The sequence below is a fragment of the Vicia villosa genome, linkage group LG4 (assembly GCF_029867415.1).
Source record: "Vicia villosa cultivar HV-30 ecotype Madison, WI linkage group LG4, Vvil1.0, whole genome shotgun sequence".
Lineage (NCBI taxonomy): Eukaryota > Viridiplantae > Streptophyta > Magnoliopsida > Fabales > Fabaceae > Vicia > Vicia villosa.
In genome coordinates, this window is record NC_081183.1 from 16,710,755 (window position 1) to 16,727,219 (window position 16,465).

At 31.5% G+C, this 16,465-nt stretch overlaps 1 protein-coding gene across 1 annotated transcript; it reads left to right on the forward strand.

Annotated features, from left to right (window-relative positions):
- The first annotated feature begins 3,160 nt into the window (after window positions 1-3,160).
- LOC131594589 (polyadenylate-binding protein-interacting protein 9-like) lies at window positions 3,161-7,434 on the forward strand. Its single transcript, XM_058866763.1, has 10 exons — window positions 3,161-3,869; window positions 4,981-5,091; window positions 5,213-5,257; window positions 5,905-5,977; window positions 6,080-6,192; window positions 6,273-6,332; window positions 6,560-6,607; window positions 6,708-6,776; window positions 6,923-6,984; window positions 7,079-7,434. The coding sequence occupies exons 1-10, from the start codon at window positions 3,606-3,608 to the stop codon at window positions 7,134-7,136; spliced, it is 903 nt and encodes a 300-aa protein (XP_058722746.1). The 5' UTR covers window positions 3,161-3,605; the 3' UTR covers window positions 7,137-7,434.
- The last annotated feature ends 9,031 nt before the right edge of the window (window positions 7,435-16,465 follow it).

Sequence of the window (16,465 nt, forward strand, 5' to 3'; positions counted from 1 at the left end):
TACTTGTACTGATGAGTGATTTCTTGATTAAACCCTGCTGAGTCACAAGTAGCAAACACAAGCTATGCAATTTGTTAGTGATGCAAATGATGCACATGATATGATATGAGGTGGTATCTTAGGTCAAAAATTGGGGTATGACAGATGTGATATATGTGATTGAAACATATGTGATGTAGATGCGAATATATGTGTATTAATGATATATGTGGATATGTGAATCATGTTTGATTGATGATGATACATATGATAAGAGATGTGATTACTTGTATAATTGTGATATAAATGACATTATTCCAATGATATAAATATATTCTATGATGTTTTTTGAATTGGGATAGAGATGGATATGTGCATTTGGTGATATATATGTTCGTACTTGCGATATGTCGGTGAATTGTGTACATGTCTATATATTTGGAAAACGTGTATACGTGATTGTGTGAAGATAACTTGCACATTTGGAATATGATTATGTTGGTATACAATTGTTACTTCGTGAATTTTTTTGGAAAGGATATGTACTTAGAATCTATATATTGGTGAAATATGATTATGTACATTGTTTAGTAATCATGTTTGATCACTTGGAATTGAATGAGCTAGGTTGTATGACATGAACATGTGAATCTTGACTATTTGAATATGATGCATGATTATGGGAAGAGTGATGAATTCTTGAAATGCATTCTTGTTGTGTTTTACATTTCCTATATTATGTTTATTTATAATTATTTGAATTCTCACCCTTCTGTTTGAATGATGTTCAATGCGACATCGAGCAGGTTTCGAGGATAGTGGTGCTTCGAAGGAGGCTTAGCTTGGAGATTTAGATCTCTTGTAGAGTGTCGTGACTAAGTAGTCATTCGTGCTATAGTCATGTAACACTTGGGATTGGGTTTTATAGTTTTTATTTGACTTGATGCTATGAGACTTTGTTTTATTCATATGTATGTCATATTTGTATTATGCTATATTTTGGATGAGTGACCTTTGAGCCAAGATAATTGTGATATGGTGGATGATGTATGAGAATTATCTGAATTACCATTTATTGATGAGATGATTATTCCGCTGTGGTTGACATGTTAATTATGGATCTTTAATTTCGTGTTACTTGTATTTGACCATTGCATGTTAAAGTGGAAATGTTTTTATATTCTGATAATTATGTGTAATGCCCTCATGAGATGCATGCTTCTTTACTCTGATTTATGCAAATATATGCCTTATTTGTTTAGCATAGAATTGGGGGTGTTACATACACAAATAAAGAAAATAATAATGTTGCATGATAGAGGGAAGCTAAGCTAAACGCGAGTACCATGTACCCTTAATAACGAGAAAAAACACACCATTAGCAAGAATTGCTGAATTAGGCAAGTCATAACTAGATTTTAAAAGACCATAATGTTTGGAGTAGTAGGATTAACTTTGTCTACAAACACGTATTAAATATTTTCATATGACTCACACTTAATCAAACTTATAATTTCTCACAATTTATTTTTTATTGTTCTACTTCATAATTTGCTTATGTTTTCATTAGTTTATCAGGTCACAAAAGTTCAACCTCCACTATCGAATGATAAAAGTTATTCTTTAACATAATCGTTTAAAGCAAATATGGAATCGTAGTTCAAAGTCACTAGTTAAATTCCCGACTATTTTTCTTGTTCGATGTCGATCAGTATAATTTCATATCTTTATTTTATATGTTACACACAAGCTAACTTTTATCATTCAATTATAATAATAATAATTATAACTATTTATGCATTTTTTAACCAATATGTTGGTCCTCCAACTATCTTATGTTAAATGTGAGAAGACCAATATGCAAACAGTCATTTAGGAATTTCTAAATAAGTGGAACTGAGTATATAAGGAGTTTTCCGTGTCTACATCCTAAGTTAGCGTAATACTATATTCTTTGTCATGTACTCGGAGCTAGAAGATATCAAGATAAATTGAAGTGTCAAGTTTTTATACATATGTCTAATGTAAATGTGCATTATGTGAATGTTATGTGGCAATAGAAATGTGAAATTCGTTATATGTAAAATGTGATAAATATGATGTGACTATGAACCCCAAATACTTGATAAAATATTAATATACTTAAAAAAAAAAAAGATAATTAAATGTCTTTTTTACACCAATTAGAACATAGTATAAATAACATTGTTAGTTCAATCCCAAAAATTTGTGCTTCATAGAATTGCTTAATACTCATTACTTAAACGCATAATAGTGCTAATCTCTTTTTCCTATTCGCTTCATCTATGAACAACATACCTTTCAATTAAAGTCCTGTGGGGACACAAGCAGTGTTTTGGGTGGAAAACCCTAACTTTTGATATTTTTTCCATTACAAAAACTAAATTTAATTTCTGGATACTTCCCTGATACATATTGAGTCATATTGAAAATGTAGCAATATGAGATACGTGTCAGACAATGATACTTTGACAATTTTGGAGTATCAAGACTTCACGGTTAAGTTTAGATATGATTACTTGAACGCATTTGTGTTGTTTAATTGTTATACATTGAATAACTCAATTACTCACCTTCTTTGTTTACTTGTGTTTACGCCTATACGACGATGCAAATGCTCCACTAGAAACACGTGAAGCCTAGTTGAGTATTCATTTCTATTTTCACTTATGAACACAACTTTTCCCCAAGACTATTTAAACGACACATGTACCAAATATTTATTTATGTATGAATCTGTATACTTTTCTCTTATAGTTACATTGTGGACAACTAATAACGAGTGAATCAACTTCTTTCTCAGCTTTAAAGAATCTTACGAAAGTAAAGAGAGTCCGCAATACATATTTTCATATTTTCATGTTTTATATCCATAAACTTAAAATAACTATTATTCCAAAACATAATCAAAAGTGCAAATAGAAATGACTATGTATGATATTTTTCAAGTTTAATAATAATCAATACAATTTGACATCTTTCTTCAATATAGTTTAATATACACACAAACTTTCATCATTCAATTATAATAATAATTATTCTAACTAACTATGAATTTTTTTAACCAACATTTTGGTTGGTCCCCCTACTATATCTTATGTTAAATGTGAGAAGACTTATATACAACAAACAATCATTTAACAAAAAAAAAAAAAACCACACATCACAAAGAAAGGCCAAGAGAGTGTAAGCTAAAGCCAAAGCCTTTGTTATTCCAAACACCAAACTCTTCTCTCTCTCTCTTTCTCTTTCTCTTTCTCTCTCTCATTCTCACTCTCACTCTCTCTCCCTTTCTTCTTGATGATCCATCTCAAAACCCTAATCCCCTTTGTTTCCATTTCTGGTTCAATGTATATTTTCTAAACCAATTTTCACAATTTATAATAATTAACTCCGATTTTGTTCATATCCGGTTTTTTCACAAACTGGGGCACTCATAAAAACGCTTGATCACATTTCTCCTTATGTAAATTCTACATTTTTAATTTTAATTTTTTTTATATAATTTTCCGGCTTCTATAAAAAAAGCGATTCTTCTCATTTTTTTGGTCAAAAAAATCATTTTTTTTTTGTTGTTGAGGGTTTTTGTGTTGAGTTTCATCACCATGGCTGCTGCGGTTGTTGCTGCTGACATTTCAGCTGATGCCAACAAAATGGACTCTAAGCCAAAGGGTGAATCTGAATTCAGTGTTCAGAAGCTGGTTGACATGTTCACCAAGCTGAATCCTTTGGCTAAGGAGTTTTTTCCTTCTTCTTATGGTGCTGGCAATGATCATCGTGGTGGTCAGGGGTTTAATATCCTCAGACCTAATGGTTTTCTGGTCAACAATAAGGTGGCACCTAATGATGATCATCTTAACAATCGAAGGGTATGATTGGTTTTTGTTTGATCTCTCATTTTTGATAGGTTGGTTTTGTAGTTTTGGTTTTTTTGTGCTGGTTTTTGTGATGGGTTTTGCTCAATTGTTTCATGTTTGTATTTTGCTGGTTTTAGTGATGGGTTGTGCTGATTTTTATGATGGGTTTTGCTCAATTGTTTCATGTTTATATTGTGCTGATTTTAGTGTGATGGGTTGTGCTGATATTTTGATGTAGGTTTGATTTTTGATTTCTGTGGTGAAAAAAGATTGAATTTTTAATTGAATTGGTGAAAGGAAGTGGGAGAGAAACCATGTATCTAGAATTGTTAAATCAGATTGTGAAAACTGTTTCATTGCTGGAAAAATCTATATGCCGATAATGTTAATATGGAGTGTAGTGTCAAAATTTTAGATCTAAATTATGTATTTGGTATTTGATATACATATACGCAAGGTTTTATATAGCGGTTGCGGTAAAGGCTTTTGCGATTTCGGTCAGTACAGGTGTTGCGATAGTGTTTGCAGTCATCACGGTGTGAATTAACCATAATTTGTTCTTTATCATATAACCAGTGAATAGCGGTATTGGCGCCTTCTGATAGCGTTTTCGTGGTAACAGACCGTTTTTTAAAACCTTGCTTATATGCATTATTTTTTGAATTGGATTTTGTTTTTCTGTGTTATTTGTTTGTAGTTTATTTTTACTTCATTCGTGGTTACTACACAGTGATAGCTTTTGTGGCCTCATTTTGTCACATCTTCGACAATTTCAGGAATCACAATGCAACTGCATTTACATTTATAAACCACGGTTACCGGCAAACATGTTTTTTTCCCGCGTATTTTCTATTCCCGTTATGTTATGTAGCTAACTACGACTTTTTACGTTACAATACAATATCTTGTTATCTTTTCACTTCTTCATGATTGACCCGAAATTGATTCTTATGAGGCATACCATGCTATGATGGGTTATGACTCTATTATGTGAAAACTGGCGTATCTGCTGAAGTGATTATGTCGATACTCGATAACATTGAGTTAGCAGTTTATGTCGGTGTTAATCCTGATATCGTTGATCTCTTTGTGTTTACTGGAAAATTTTATTGTCATCTTGCAGAGAAGAAACAACTTCACTCAAGGGAGGAGAAGGTTGAATGGGAGATCGCTGAAGGCTCAGAGAGAAGACAGCGTTAGAAGAACAGTTTATGTTTCTGACATTGATCAGCATGTAAGTGAACTAGTGAAGTGATAATAGCATGAATAAAAGCTTATGTTGTTATTGTGTGTTTAGTATTTGATTTTGAGAATCGAAAACCGAATTATTTGAACGCCATCTTCTCTTGGTCTAGGTTACTGAGGAGCGGCTTGCAGCCTTGTTCACCAATTGCGGACAAGTAAGCTACATATCTTCATCGATAGCTTGGTTCGCTATTCTTATTATTATTATTTTTTTAAATTTTAATCTGATTACAATAGGTAAAAACCGTTACATTGCGTAATAATTTTCTATGGTATTAATATTGCAGTATATCTATGTTGTTGAAATTTCCCCTTTCCAATTGTGCGATATGTCGAGCATTAATGATGTGTGCCTATTATGACTATTTGTTATGTGGGATTTTTCTGCTTTTTCTATAATTAACACTGTCGATTTCTTCATTTCTTTCGATTAAATATATGTTTATTGTTGATTAAGTTAAACTGAGTTCGTTATGAGGTAATGCCGTTATTTCTTCAATTTTCTCAATTAAACCCATTATTTTATTATTCTGAACCTCGTATAGATGGAATGTGTACGTGTAACTAAACTGTCTTTTGAAATTATTTCATCGGTAAAGTAATTATATAAAAATCAAAATTATTTGTGAAATACGATGTCGTTTTATGGCTGCATTGAGTTTTCTGTAGAGACCTATCGAAAATCTGATGACATCTCTTCTCTTGCATAGTATCTAAGTTTTCAAACTTGAAAGATAAATCTCCCATTAGAAAATCACCGTATTTAAATTATTAACGTTTTATTGCATCATTTGATTTATAGGTCATTGATTGCCGAATTTGTGGTGATCCGCATTCAGTTCTTCGATTTGCTTTTGTCGAGTTTGCTGATGAACGTAAGTTTTTGTCCTTCACATCTAACTCCCAGTCACACAGACACATAGACAATCGTTTTTCGATCGATTTCATGATTTTTATGATGGAATTTATGTGAACAGATGGTGCAAGGGCGGCTTTAACCCTTGGTGGTACTGTGCTTGGATTCTATCCAGTGAGGGTCCTTCCTTCGAAAACTGCTATCCTTCCTGTGAATCCTACATTCCTCCCTAGGGTATGAATACTTTCCGATCCTTTGGCGTATTGATTCCCTTAATCTATACCGTATTTACCAATTTTTTTTATAATGTGCAGTCAGATGATGAGCGAGAAATGTGTACCAGGACTGTCTATTGTACAAATATCGACAAAAAGGTATAACATTTTTCATTTTGTTTCGGAAAATTACTGTAACGGATATTTTCGGTAATTTTTTTAGGATTAGTAGTCGACTGTTCGAATGGTTAAAAAGGTTCAATGAGCGCTTTGTGGATCAATTAGCCGTTTTAATGTGTTTACCAAGATAATATACTGCATGTATGAATTATCGGAGTCGAACCTCTTGATGAATTGTTAAATTTCTATCGATTATCTGAGTGCAGATTTCTCAATCTGAAGTGAAGAACTTTTTTGAGTCATCCTGCGGCGAGGTCAGACCGTAATAATTATTTCATGCTATTCGCTTAAACTTATTTATCTCATAAGTTAAATGTTGGCTGACACTGCCGACACTGCCTTTCTATTTCATAGGTTACTCGCTTGAGGCTTTTGGGGGACCAGGTGCATTCAACTCGAATTGCTTTTGTGGAATTTGCGATAGTGAGTTTTCACTTTCCATGTTCTCTGTCTCGACGCGCGTAGTTGTTAATTAAGTAGGAATTTTTAAAGAATTCGGCGATATCATTTGCGATGTGCTGCAAGGACCGATATATTGACTGGCCGTTTATTTCTTTGTTCTCGTGTAGGCAGATAGTGCCATCGTTGCACTAAACTGTAGCGGCATGCTCTTGGGAACCCAGCCTGTCAGGTTCGATACCGTTATCATTGGAGGATAGTTTCTGTTATGTAAGCTTCAACACGAATAAGCTCGATCTTATTTGGTTTTCCTTCTGATTCCGCAGGGTAAGTCCTTCCAAGACTCCAGTGAGGCCAAGGGTCACTCGTCCAGTATCGCGTTAACCGATCGGACATTATCCTACCTAGACTCGTGAGGTTATTTAGTCAACTTTCCAGTTGAGACTTTTGCATGGAAGGGGCAGTGAAATTGCCGTTTGTTTCTGTATTTCCATCTTTATCTTTTACAACTGTTGTTACTTTTTTGTCGCCGGAGCCGGCCAGAGCGTTAAGATTTTCTGCTCTAGCCAAACTTCCTAGGTACACCAGTCTTGGTCTTGAACTAATTTTCCGCCATTCTACATTTAAGTTATTTAGTTTCGGTTACTTGGCTATTTGGCGCCGGTATTTATCAGGCTTTTCATCGGTTTGAATGTTTTGTGAATCGTGGTAGAATCGGGTTTTTCACCGGTTTGAATATTTTATGAATCATGGTATAATCGTTTACCATACAAGTGCGCATGTGTGAGTGCGATATTTTTATAACAAATATTGGAGAGTTTACCGAAGGAAGTCGAAAACAACTTATGGACTTGTTGTCATAAGTTGTTTCATAGGTTCTTCCAAATAATTTTACATCTGTTTTGCAATAAATAAACTCAAACAAGCATCTCCCAAGAGATTGATTTGAATTACATGTAGACACTAATACCATACACATAATCCTTTTAAGTTTTGAAGAACCGTTTGAAGTTTTCGAAGATTTTGTGTAGTTTAGTCACCGTTTTAAGTTTTCGAAGGTTTCTGTGTAGGTTAGTGTTTTAAGTTTTTGAAGAATTGTTTTAAGTTTTCGAAAATCTTATGTAGGTTAGACATCGTTTTAAGTTTAAGTTTTCAAAAGTCTCGTGTAGGTTAGACATCGTTTTAAGTTTTCAAAGGTCCTATGTAAGTTAGTCATGATTTAGCTGCGGTAAAACAAATACATATATTCTAAATGTGAAATATTTTATTAGGTCTTTAAATACATATATTCTAAATGTGAAATATTTTATTAGGTCTTTTTAATCGTATTAAATTTTGAATCCTGTGTGATAGTCCGCCTGTGCGCTTTCGAAGACGACCTAGGCCATACAACATTGATGGATAGATTTGAGTGGAACAGTGAAAACAGCATAGTTATAGAATTATTGCGTTTTTGTTAAGTATTGAGCAAAATAGTAGAGAAAGAAAAGGTCCCCACAGGTAAAGAATGTGTGCATAGATATTCGAACATTTAAAACAGCTTTTTATAAAATTTTATTTTGTAAGATGTTAAGCATCAATTCTTTTTTATCCTTTTTGTGATATTTATCTATCTATCAAGGTATTTGATATTCCTTTTGGTAGAGATGCTCGTTTTCTCTTTTTTGCATTCTAGCTGGAATTTATTCTAATCCTCTATGCTTCTTTTATGAATGTCGGCAAGATGAAAGATAAGTTAGGTGTTTGAAGAGGAGGATTTTTACTTTTTTTCAAGCTTACTAGAAATGATTTCAAAATGGATAAGAGATGAAGTAGGTTTTGTTTTCAAGAAAACTAGATTTTAGCATGAACTAATTCTAGCACCTTTGACTTCCCATTTGGCATATTTAACCTTAATTTCATCTTTCTTAGATGCCGATGTTGTATTATCAACATGACTCAACAAATGTTTTCCTTTGACTTATAAGAGAATTGAAATTCTCAAGTTCAATAGTTTTTGTCACTAAGGAGAACCATGAAAACATGTTTTTCTTTTTTACATTGAATTGAAGAAAATTGAAACCTGTTGTTTTTTTTTAAAGGCTAAAATATATTAAACAAAAGAAAATAGTACAAAGGGAAGGGGGTCAAAACCAAAACCATCAAGAAGAACAAAGCGAGAAAAAAACAAAAGATAGACAACAAAAACACATGAGATAATTCATCAAAGAAACTAGTGAGACGTACGGTTGGAGGCATCTACCTTGAAACCTTTGCACACCTTAGGCGATTTCTTCTTGTGCTTCCTATTTCTTAATTAGTTAATGAATCTTATCAATTATGGTCTTCAACCATCTTTTACTCTCTTTGCTTATGAATGGTTCACTGAAGGTCTTTGATTTTGAGTCTCACAAACCTTCAGTCACATTCTAAACACAACAATTAAGGTCATCATAATCGTATATGTTAGATGATAAAATTTCCCTCATTGCCATATCACGAGTCAAATGATAATCAAGCTCTACTGTAGTCTCCTTACCAAAAAGCTTTGGCTCAAACAAAGTCTTTTCCACTATAGTTCCTAATTCTTGTACCTCTAGGTCTTTACTCTTCCACTCCTTACAAGTCTCACAAAAAATAACATAACTGCTTTCTTTGGTTATGTGGAATATGAAAATTTACCAACATTTTATGATCACCACACATGTGCGGGGATAGTAAGGATAACTGCAATAACTTCAAAGGAAAATATGAGGATAAACTGAAAGCGTGGATGACTCAACATTATACTCCTAACAAATTATAACAAGCATGATGTTATTATAGATTTGAGCACTAAACATTTATAATGAGCAAAAAATAAAATCTTAATGAGCACAATAATCAACTTATCAAGAGTAATGAGATAGAAGAACAATTTATACATGTATAACAGGGAAACCAATTATATAGGATGAATCAGAGGAAGAAATAGTGTCTACAACTTTGGAAAATATTGTAGGAGGTATAATGGAAATAAATTAGGATGTGGGAAATAGTGGTTAATAAAAAAAATATTGCCAATAATGTAAATGATTTAATGACGCCTATTAACATGATTCTTGTTAAGAATATGAATATTATACATTGGGATAATGAATATAAAAACACTAATATCTCTCTCTCTCTCTCTCTCTCTCTCTCTCTATATATATATATATATATATATATATATATATATATATATATATATATATATATATATATATATATATATATATATATATATATATATATATATATATATATATATATATATATATATATATATATATATATGAGAGAGATAGTATTATATCTTATTAGGGCTTACTAAAGATCCAAACATGCATTCGTACTAATAATACTAAATAACAAATAGTAAAATGAACTATTTACAATATCCCCTCAAACTGGTGGATGTATAAGGATCATTCCCAACTTGGAAATAATTATTTCAAAGTTATTGTTGTTTTCCCTTTTCGTCAGAAGATTTGTTGGGTTGCCTTGGGAGGACACATATAGAAGGCAAATAAGACCATTATCTAATTTTTCTTTAATGACGTATTTGTTAACTTCAATATGTATTTGTTAACTTCAATATGTTTGGTTTTGTCATGTTACATTTTATCCTCAAATCTTCTAAGATCAATTTCAGCCATAGTGACATGCATATCCTTTGTTCCGTTTCCCCGAACTCTGCTTAAAACTAGATCTTGATACTACACTTTATTTTTCACCACAGCTTGAAACTACTATTCATAGGGAGGAATACAATTTAGTCAACTGTGGATTCAAACTTTGTTATAGTAATACAAATTAATAATGAGTTATATCTAAAGGTTTAGGAGTTTGAAAGTCTAAAGTTTCACTTGGATTTTTGCTAAAAGATATCAAAGAGAAAAGGATTTAATTTAGGTTTTTTTTTTACAAGTTTTTCCAAAGTCTCATTGAATTTTCCTCCAATCTTATAAGGTTTGCAATCACGGAGCCCCCATAAGGATTGCTGACACCAATCTCTGGCAGGGTGATGTTTCACGGTCAATGTGAAACCATCCACACACTTGAATAACTTATCTCCTAAGCAATCAGCTGCCCAGAAGAAATCATTCGCCATGACACTCCAAAATGCGTGCAACTTGTATGTCAATTTCTGTTGGTCAGTGCATGAATCAGGTGACTAATGTAACACCCATATTTTCATTTATTAATTATTTTCTTAGTTATTTATTTATTTAATGATCATATGATATATTAATTAATTAATTTGTGTGATTTTATGAATATATGAATTATTTGAATTAATTTGTGATATATGTGTTTTAGGTTAGTAAGTGTGAAAATGAGAAATATAAATAATTGGGTCTATATTGTGTTAGCATGAGAAATAATGGAGGTGTTGTTTGTTAAGCCCAATAGTGAGATAGAAGTTAGTAAGGTGTTGAATAACAATACGAGAGAACATACCATACATCCTTAATCACTATAGTTTTGCCATTTTTTAGAGTCACTCTGACATTTCTCATTCCTTCAGCATTCAGATACTTATCATCCACACATTTGGTCTTGGTCTTTCTATCAGAGTCAAAATCAATCAGCCATTGCTTGTTTTCAGTTAGGTGATTTCAGCAGCCAGTATCCACATACCACCCGTCTACCATTTTTTCACCTTCATTCTCATATGCCATCAATAACACAAGTTCATCCTCTAAATCTCCTCTGGTTATATTGGCTTCTTCTCAGTTGTTTTCTTGTTTGACCAACAATCAGAGGCAAAGTAGCCAAATCTCTTATAGTAGTAGCACTGAACCTTTCTCTTATCAAACTTCTTCTTTCCCTTCTAAACATTATTATGTTTCTTCTCTTCTGAAAAAGAAGGTTTTGACTTCTGAACATTCTTTTTCTTGTTCTTTAGCCATGCTTGCTTCTTGTTCTTCTTAATAAAAGAAGCCTTTGAAGCATGCTCTAACTCCCTTTCAGAGTTCTTTTCAGTCAGACGCAACTCTTATGCCTCTAAACTATTATGAAATTCTTCAATTCACATTGTGCTAGTGTCTTTAGAATGTTCTATGGCTACAAGTATGTAATCAAACTGAGGAGTAAGGGATTTGAGCACCTTTTCAACGATTACTTGTTCAGAGAGAGTTTCTACACAAGTCTTCATCTCATTCATGATCAGAGTCACTCTAGAGATGTAATATGGTACCTTCTCATTGTTCTTCATGTTGAGATTCTTGTATTGCTTGTGTAGAGACTACAACTTCACTTTCTTCACTAATGCGTTACCACCATAACAACCCACAAGTGTATCCCACGCCGCTTATTGTCGCGTTGACAATCTTCTTAAACACCTTTGTATCCACACACTGATGGATATAGCACAAATCCATCTTCCTCGTATCATGTTGCATGTTTCTTTGCGCTTCTGTTGCATCTTCTGCAACCAGCGTGTAACTGTCATTGACGAGATCAAGAACATATTAAGCTTCAAACAACATACATATCTGAATCGATAACTGATTCCAATTCTTTATGTCAAATATTGGAAGCTTTGTGTTCAAGCTACCGTTTCCGCCGTCCATCTTTGTTCTTGTGTAAATCACTTAAATCTCAATATCACTTGTGTTTTCCAACCCTAAAAATTAAGAAATGTGATTCTTCTCTAATTTCAAACTTCTATTCAATGTGAATTTAAGGAACAAAATCAATCACTCACCTCACGTATACTCGTGTTTTCTTGTGAATCGGAATCATAGCTCTTGATACCAATTTGTTGGAATTAACACACAAACTCCATGGATGCAAGAATCTTGCAGATAAAGATGAATGGAGAGAGAGAGAGAGAGAGAGAGAGAGAGAGAGAGAGAGAGAGAGAGAGAGAGAATTTTTATAACTAACTTTCAAACTCATTATGTTACAAATGCAACTAACTTTGAGTTTATATACTAACACCCAAATTCAAATGAAACTTAAATGCAAAATCAAATGTAAACTCAAATGCAAATGAAATTAAACCTAAATTCAAATGCTTGAACCTGAATTAGAACTAACATATTCATCATTGGTCAAATGCATTTTTTTTAGTAACTAATGAATAAATAAGATGTCGCATGTTTGAATTCGTAGTCATATAATTATATATTGGGGGAACTAGTTAAAAATTATAAATAAAGAAAATATTCTAGATTCAATGGATTGAATACATACAATACTCTTTTAGAAAAATTAATTATTTTTGTTTTCAATGCATTAAATACACATATTTTTTTAATAATACCTGCATTTTTTTTTTAGATGCTAAACTTACATTTTTAATCTCTTAAAATAAAACTAGTGTTCCGGAGACACTCTTTAGCATTTCTTTTATCTATTTTAATAGAATCATCAATTGACTTTTAAAAAGAAACTATATTTTCATAATTCAAACTAGTGTTTATAAATAAAAATGGAGTCAAGTAATGATTTAAACTTCGAATAATTAATTTAAGAATCCATTTAAAAAATTAATTAACATTGAAGAGGAATGATGTATTGATGCAATGAAACAACATTCTTCCATGTATTCTACTACGGAAAAAAAAATTAAATATCTAGATTTTTTAAAAAAAACCAAAAAAAATCAGTTTTTTAAAAAATTTACCAAAATGTCTAGGTTTCACAGTACTCCCTAGAGCATGCGCCAAACTATTTGGCGCATTGGAACAAACTTTGAGTAAAATAGCCATATGAAATACTCCCTCCGTCCCAAATTATAAGAGAAATTCATTTTTTAGATTCATTGAATAATTAATGTATTTGGTCTATATATGAACCAGGTACATTAATTATTCAATGAACCAAAAAAGAGAATTTCTCTTATAATTTGGGACAGAGGGAGTAGCGCATTAGTTTAGGTCAAATAGGTAAGCCATTTCAAATGGCGCCTATTTGTTGTTGTTTACACATATGAGCCATTTCAAATGGCTCATATGTGTTAGGTTTTTTTTTTATAAAAAAAAACCCCATTTCGATCTATTTCGCGCAAAGTTTTCGATTCCGATCTTCGATTTTTGAATAATTGTCCGATATCTTGATTTTGTAAAAGTGTAATTAACCCTAATAATGTTATTTAATATTTGTGTTGTCTGATTTTGTAACATATTTTTTATCAATGAACTCTACTTTCGTAACCTAGACACTTTCGTAAATTTTTTGAAAAACTAGTTTTTTTGATAATTTTTTTTAGATATTTAATTTGTTTTCTAAAATAGGATAGAAGATTATTTAATATTTGTGTTGTCGATTCCGCCACTTAATAAAGTAGAGTTCATTGATAAAAAATATGTTACAAAATCAGACAACACAAATATTAATTAACATTATTAGGGTTAATTACACTTTTACAAAATCAGAATATCAGACAATTATTCAAAAATCGAAGACCAGAATCGAAAACTTTGGGCGAAATGGAGTATTTAAAAAAAAAAAAAAATCTAACACATATGAGCCATTTGAAATGGCTCATATGTGTAAACAACAACAAATAGGCGCCATTTGAAATGGCTTACCTATTTGACCTAAACTAATGCGTCATTTCATATGGCTATTTTACTCAAAGTTTGTTCCAATGCGCCAAATGATTTGGCGGATGCTCCTGCGAAACCTAGGTATTTTGGTAAATTTTTTGAAAAATTGGTTTTTTAAATTTTCTTTTTTTTAAATCTAGATATTTAAATTTTTTTTCTTCTACTTCATTTCATTTGTAATTTTAATCCAGCTATCCACACGTATTAGAGTTGAAATCTGTGCTTTCAACGTACAATTTTCGAGTCACTTTTCTTCTTTTTCCTTCCTCTCTCTCAAAGAGGGGTGATTTAGGATCAATTTTGATCCAAAATCACCCCTCCAAATCGTTTTTGTTTATCTATTACTTAAATAAGTGATTTTCACACCTTTTCTTTTTGTCTTTTTTGTGATTTCGTGGGTCATCGTTTGTTTTGATTTCCCATATTTCTGTGGTGTATTTTGTTTTTCCGTTTTTGTGCGGTGTTCATTTATTTCAGGTAGAAAGATTAGTTTCGATCTAGTGCAGATTCAATCAATGACTTTGGTGCCGTCAACGCTACAGATCCGGAAGCATGAATATTTCGGACATCTCAATACAGTCAATACATTAATATTTGTAGGCATATGCAATTTGCCGTTTTATGCTATTAACATGGATGCTGTGGATTTGTTCGCAGATTCATCCTTTTTGTTTTTGGCGATTTTGAATTTGTATTGCAAAGATGTACTCTATCAATTTGAATGAATGAATTTCATTTATTTTCTGTCAAAAAAAAAAAGGTACAATTTTCGCATTGAATTGCGCATTGATATAACTAGAAACTAAATAAAAGAAATTAATTGCTCTAATTTTTTTCATACACAAAAACAAATTAAATACAGGCTTTGGCAATTTTGAGCTCTTTGAATTTTTATTTTTTCTTGGAACTTTAACATAAAAAAAGTCATTAAGTACGACTAACATCAGTAATATAATAGCAATAGATGGAGAAAATTTCAAAAATAAGACAATCTAAATTTTAATATGGAAACATTATCTTTAGTGTAAAAGAATGAAAAACCACAAGATTTAGTCAAGTTAAAAACTTCTACTATGGTGACATAATGGGTGATTCTAATTGATTATTAAGTATATGTGGCGTTTAAAAAAAATTAAAGTTTAATCGTAATTTTGATTCCCTATTATGTCTTTTTTTTTTTATTTTGGTCATTTTATTTTTAAAATCACGATTTTGGTTTTCGTTTGAGTTTTTTTTTTAAAAAAATAGACAAAAATAGGGATTAATTGTGCAGAAAAAAATAAAATATAAGGACGAAAATAGCATAGAAAATTTAAAAAAAAAACTAAAATAGTGGTTTTGAAAATAAAGGAAAAAAAAAAAAAAAGAGGACAGTAATTAAACCAAAAATTAAATTTAAATAGGTAAAGTTTTCCTAGTATGCTAATAGAGAACAGAGGTCCTTCTAGCAGAGAGAGAGTCTTTCTTTGCAGTCATAGGAGAGGAGTCACACAAAACTTTAGCTTTAGTATTCTCATAAATTGAACACAATTATATGAGTAAGTATCTCACTTGAAGTAATTACAACCAATTCATTATAAATTAGAAAATTTTGGATGATTTTTTTAATAAATGTAATTTATTAAATAAAAAAGAAAAAAAAAGGATGAATATACGTAAAACTTTACCTATAAAAAAAACTAGCAAAAATATAGTTAACATGTTTAACATACCTCTTAAAAAATTTCAAAAGCATAAATAATAAATAAGAAGTGAAAATCTCCGAGTGTCATAAACAAAAAAAAAATTGTATTGGCTAATATATCTACAGATTCTACACATATATTTTTCTTTTTGAAAATGTGAGATATCTTGAATCTAAAGAAGTGTATAGTGTACAAAGTATACTTTCATTTAGTTGAAAGATATCAAAGAATAATATTCAAATTAGAAAATGTATGAATGACTAACATCGAGCCTGTTTCAACTTTCAAGCCAAAGATTTCTCAAATTCTCCTTGTTAGCATATTCAATAGCAAACAAGATTCCATGCAATTCAGTTTGAAAGGAGGTGCAAACTTCAACCTTAGTTGATAAAGCTTCCAATAATGTTCCTAAATATGTCACCATAAGTTGATATTCCAAAATTTCCTCTTGAACCTCTATATGTGT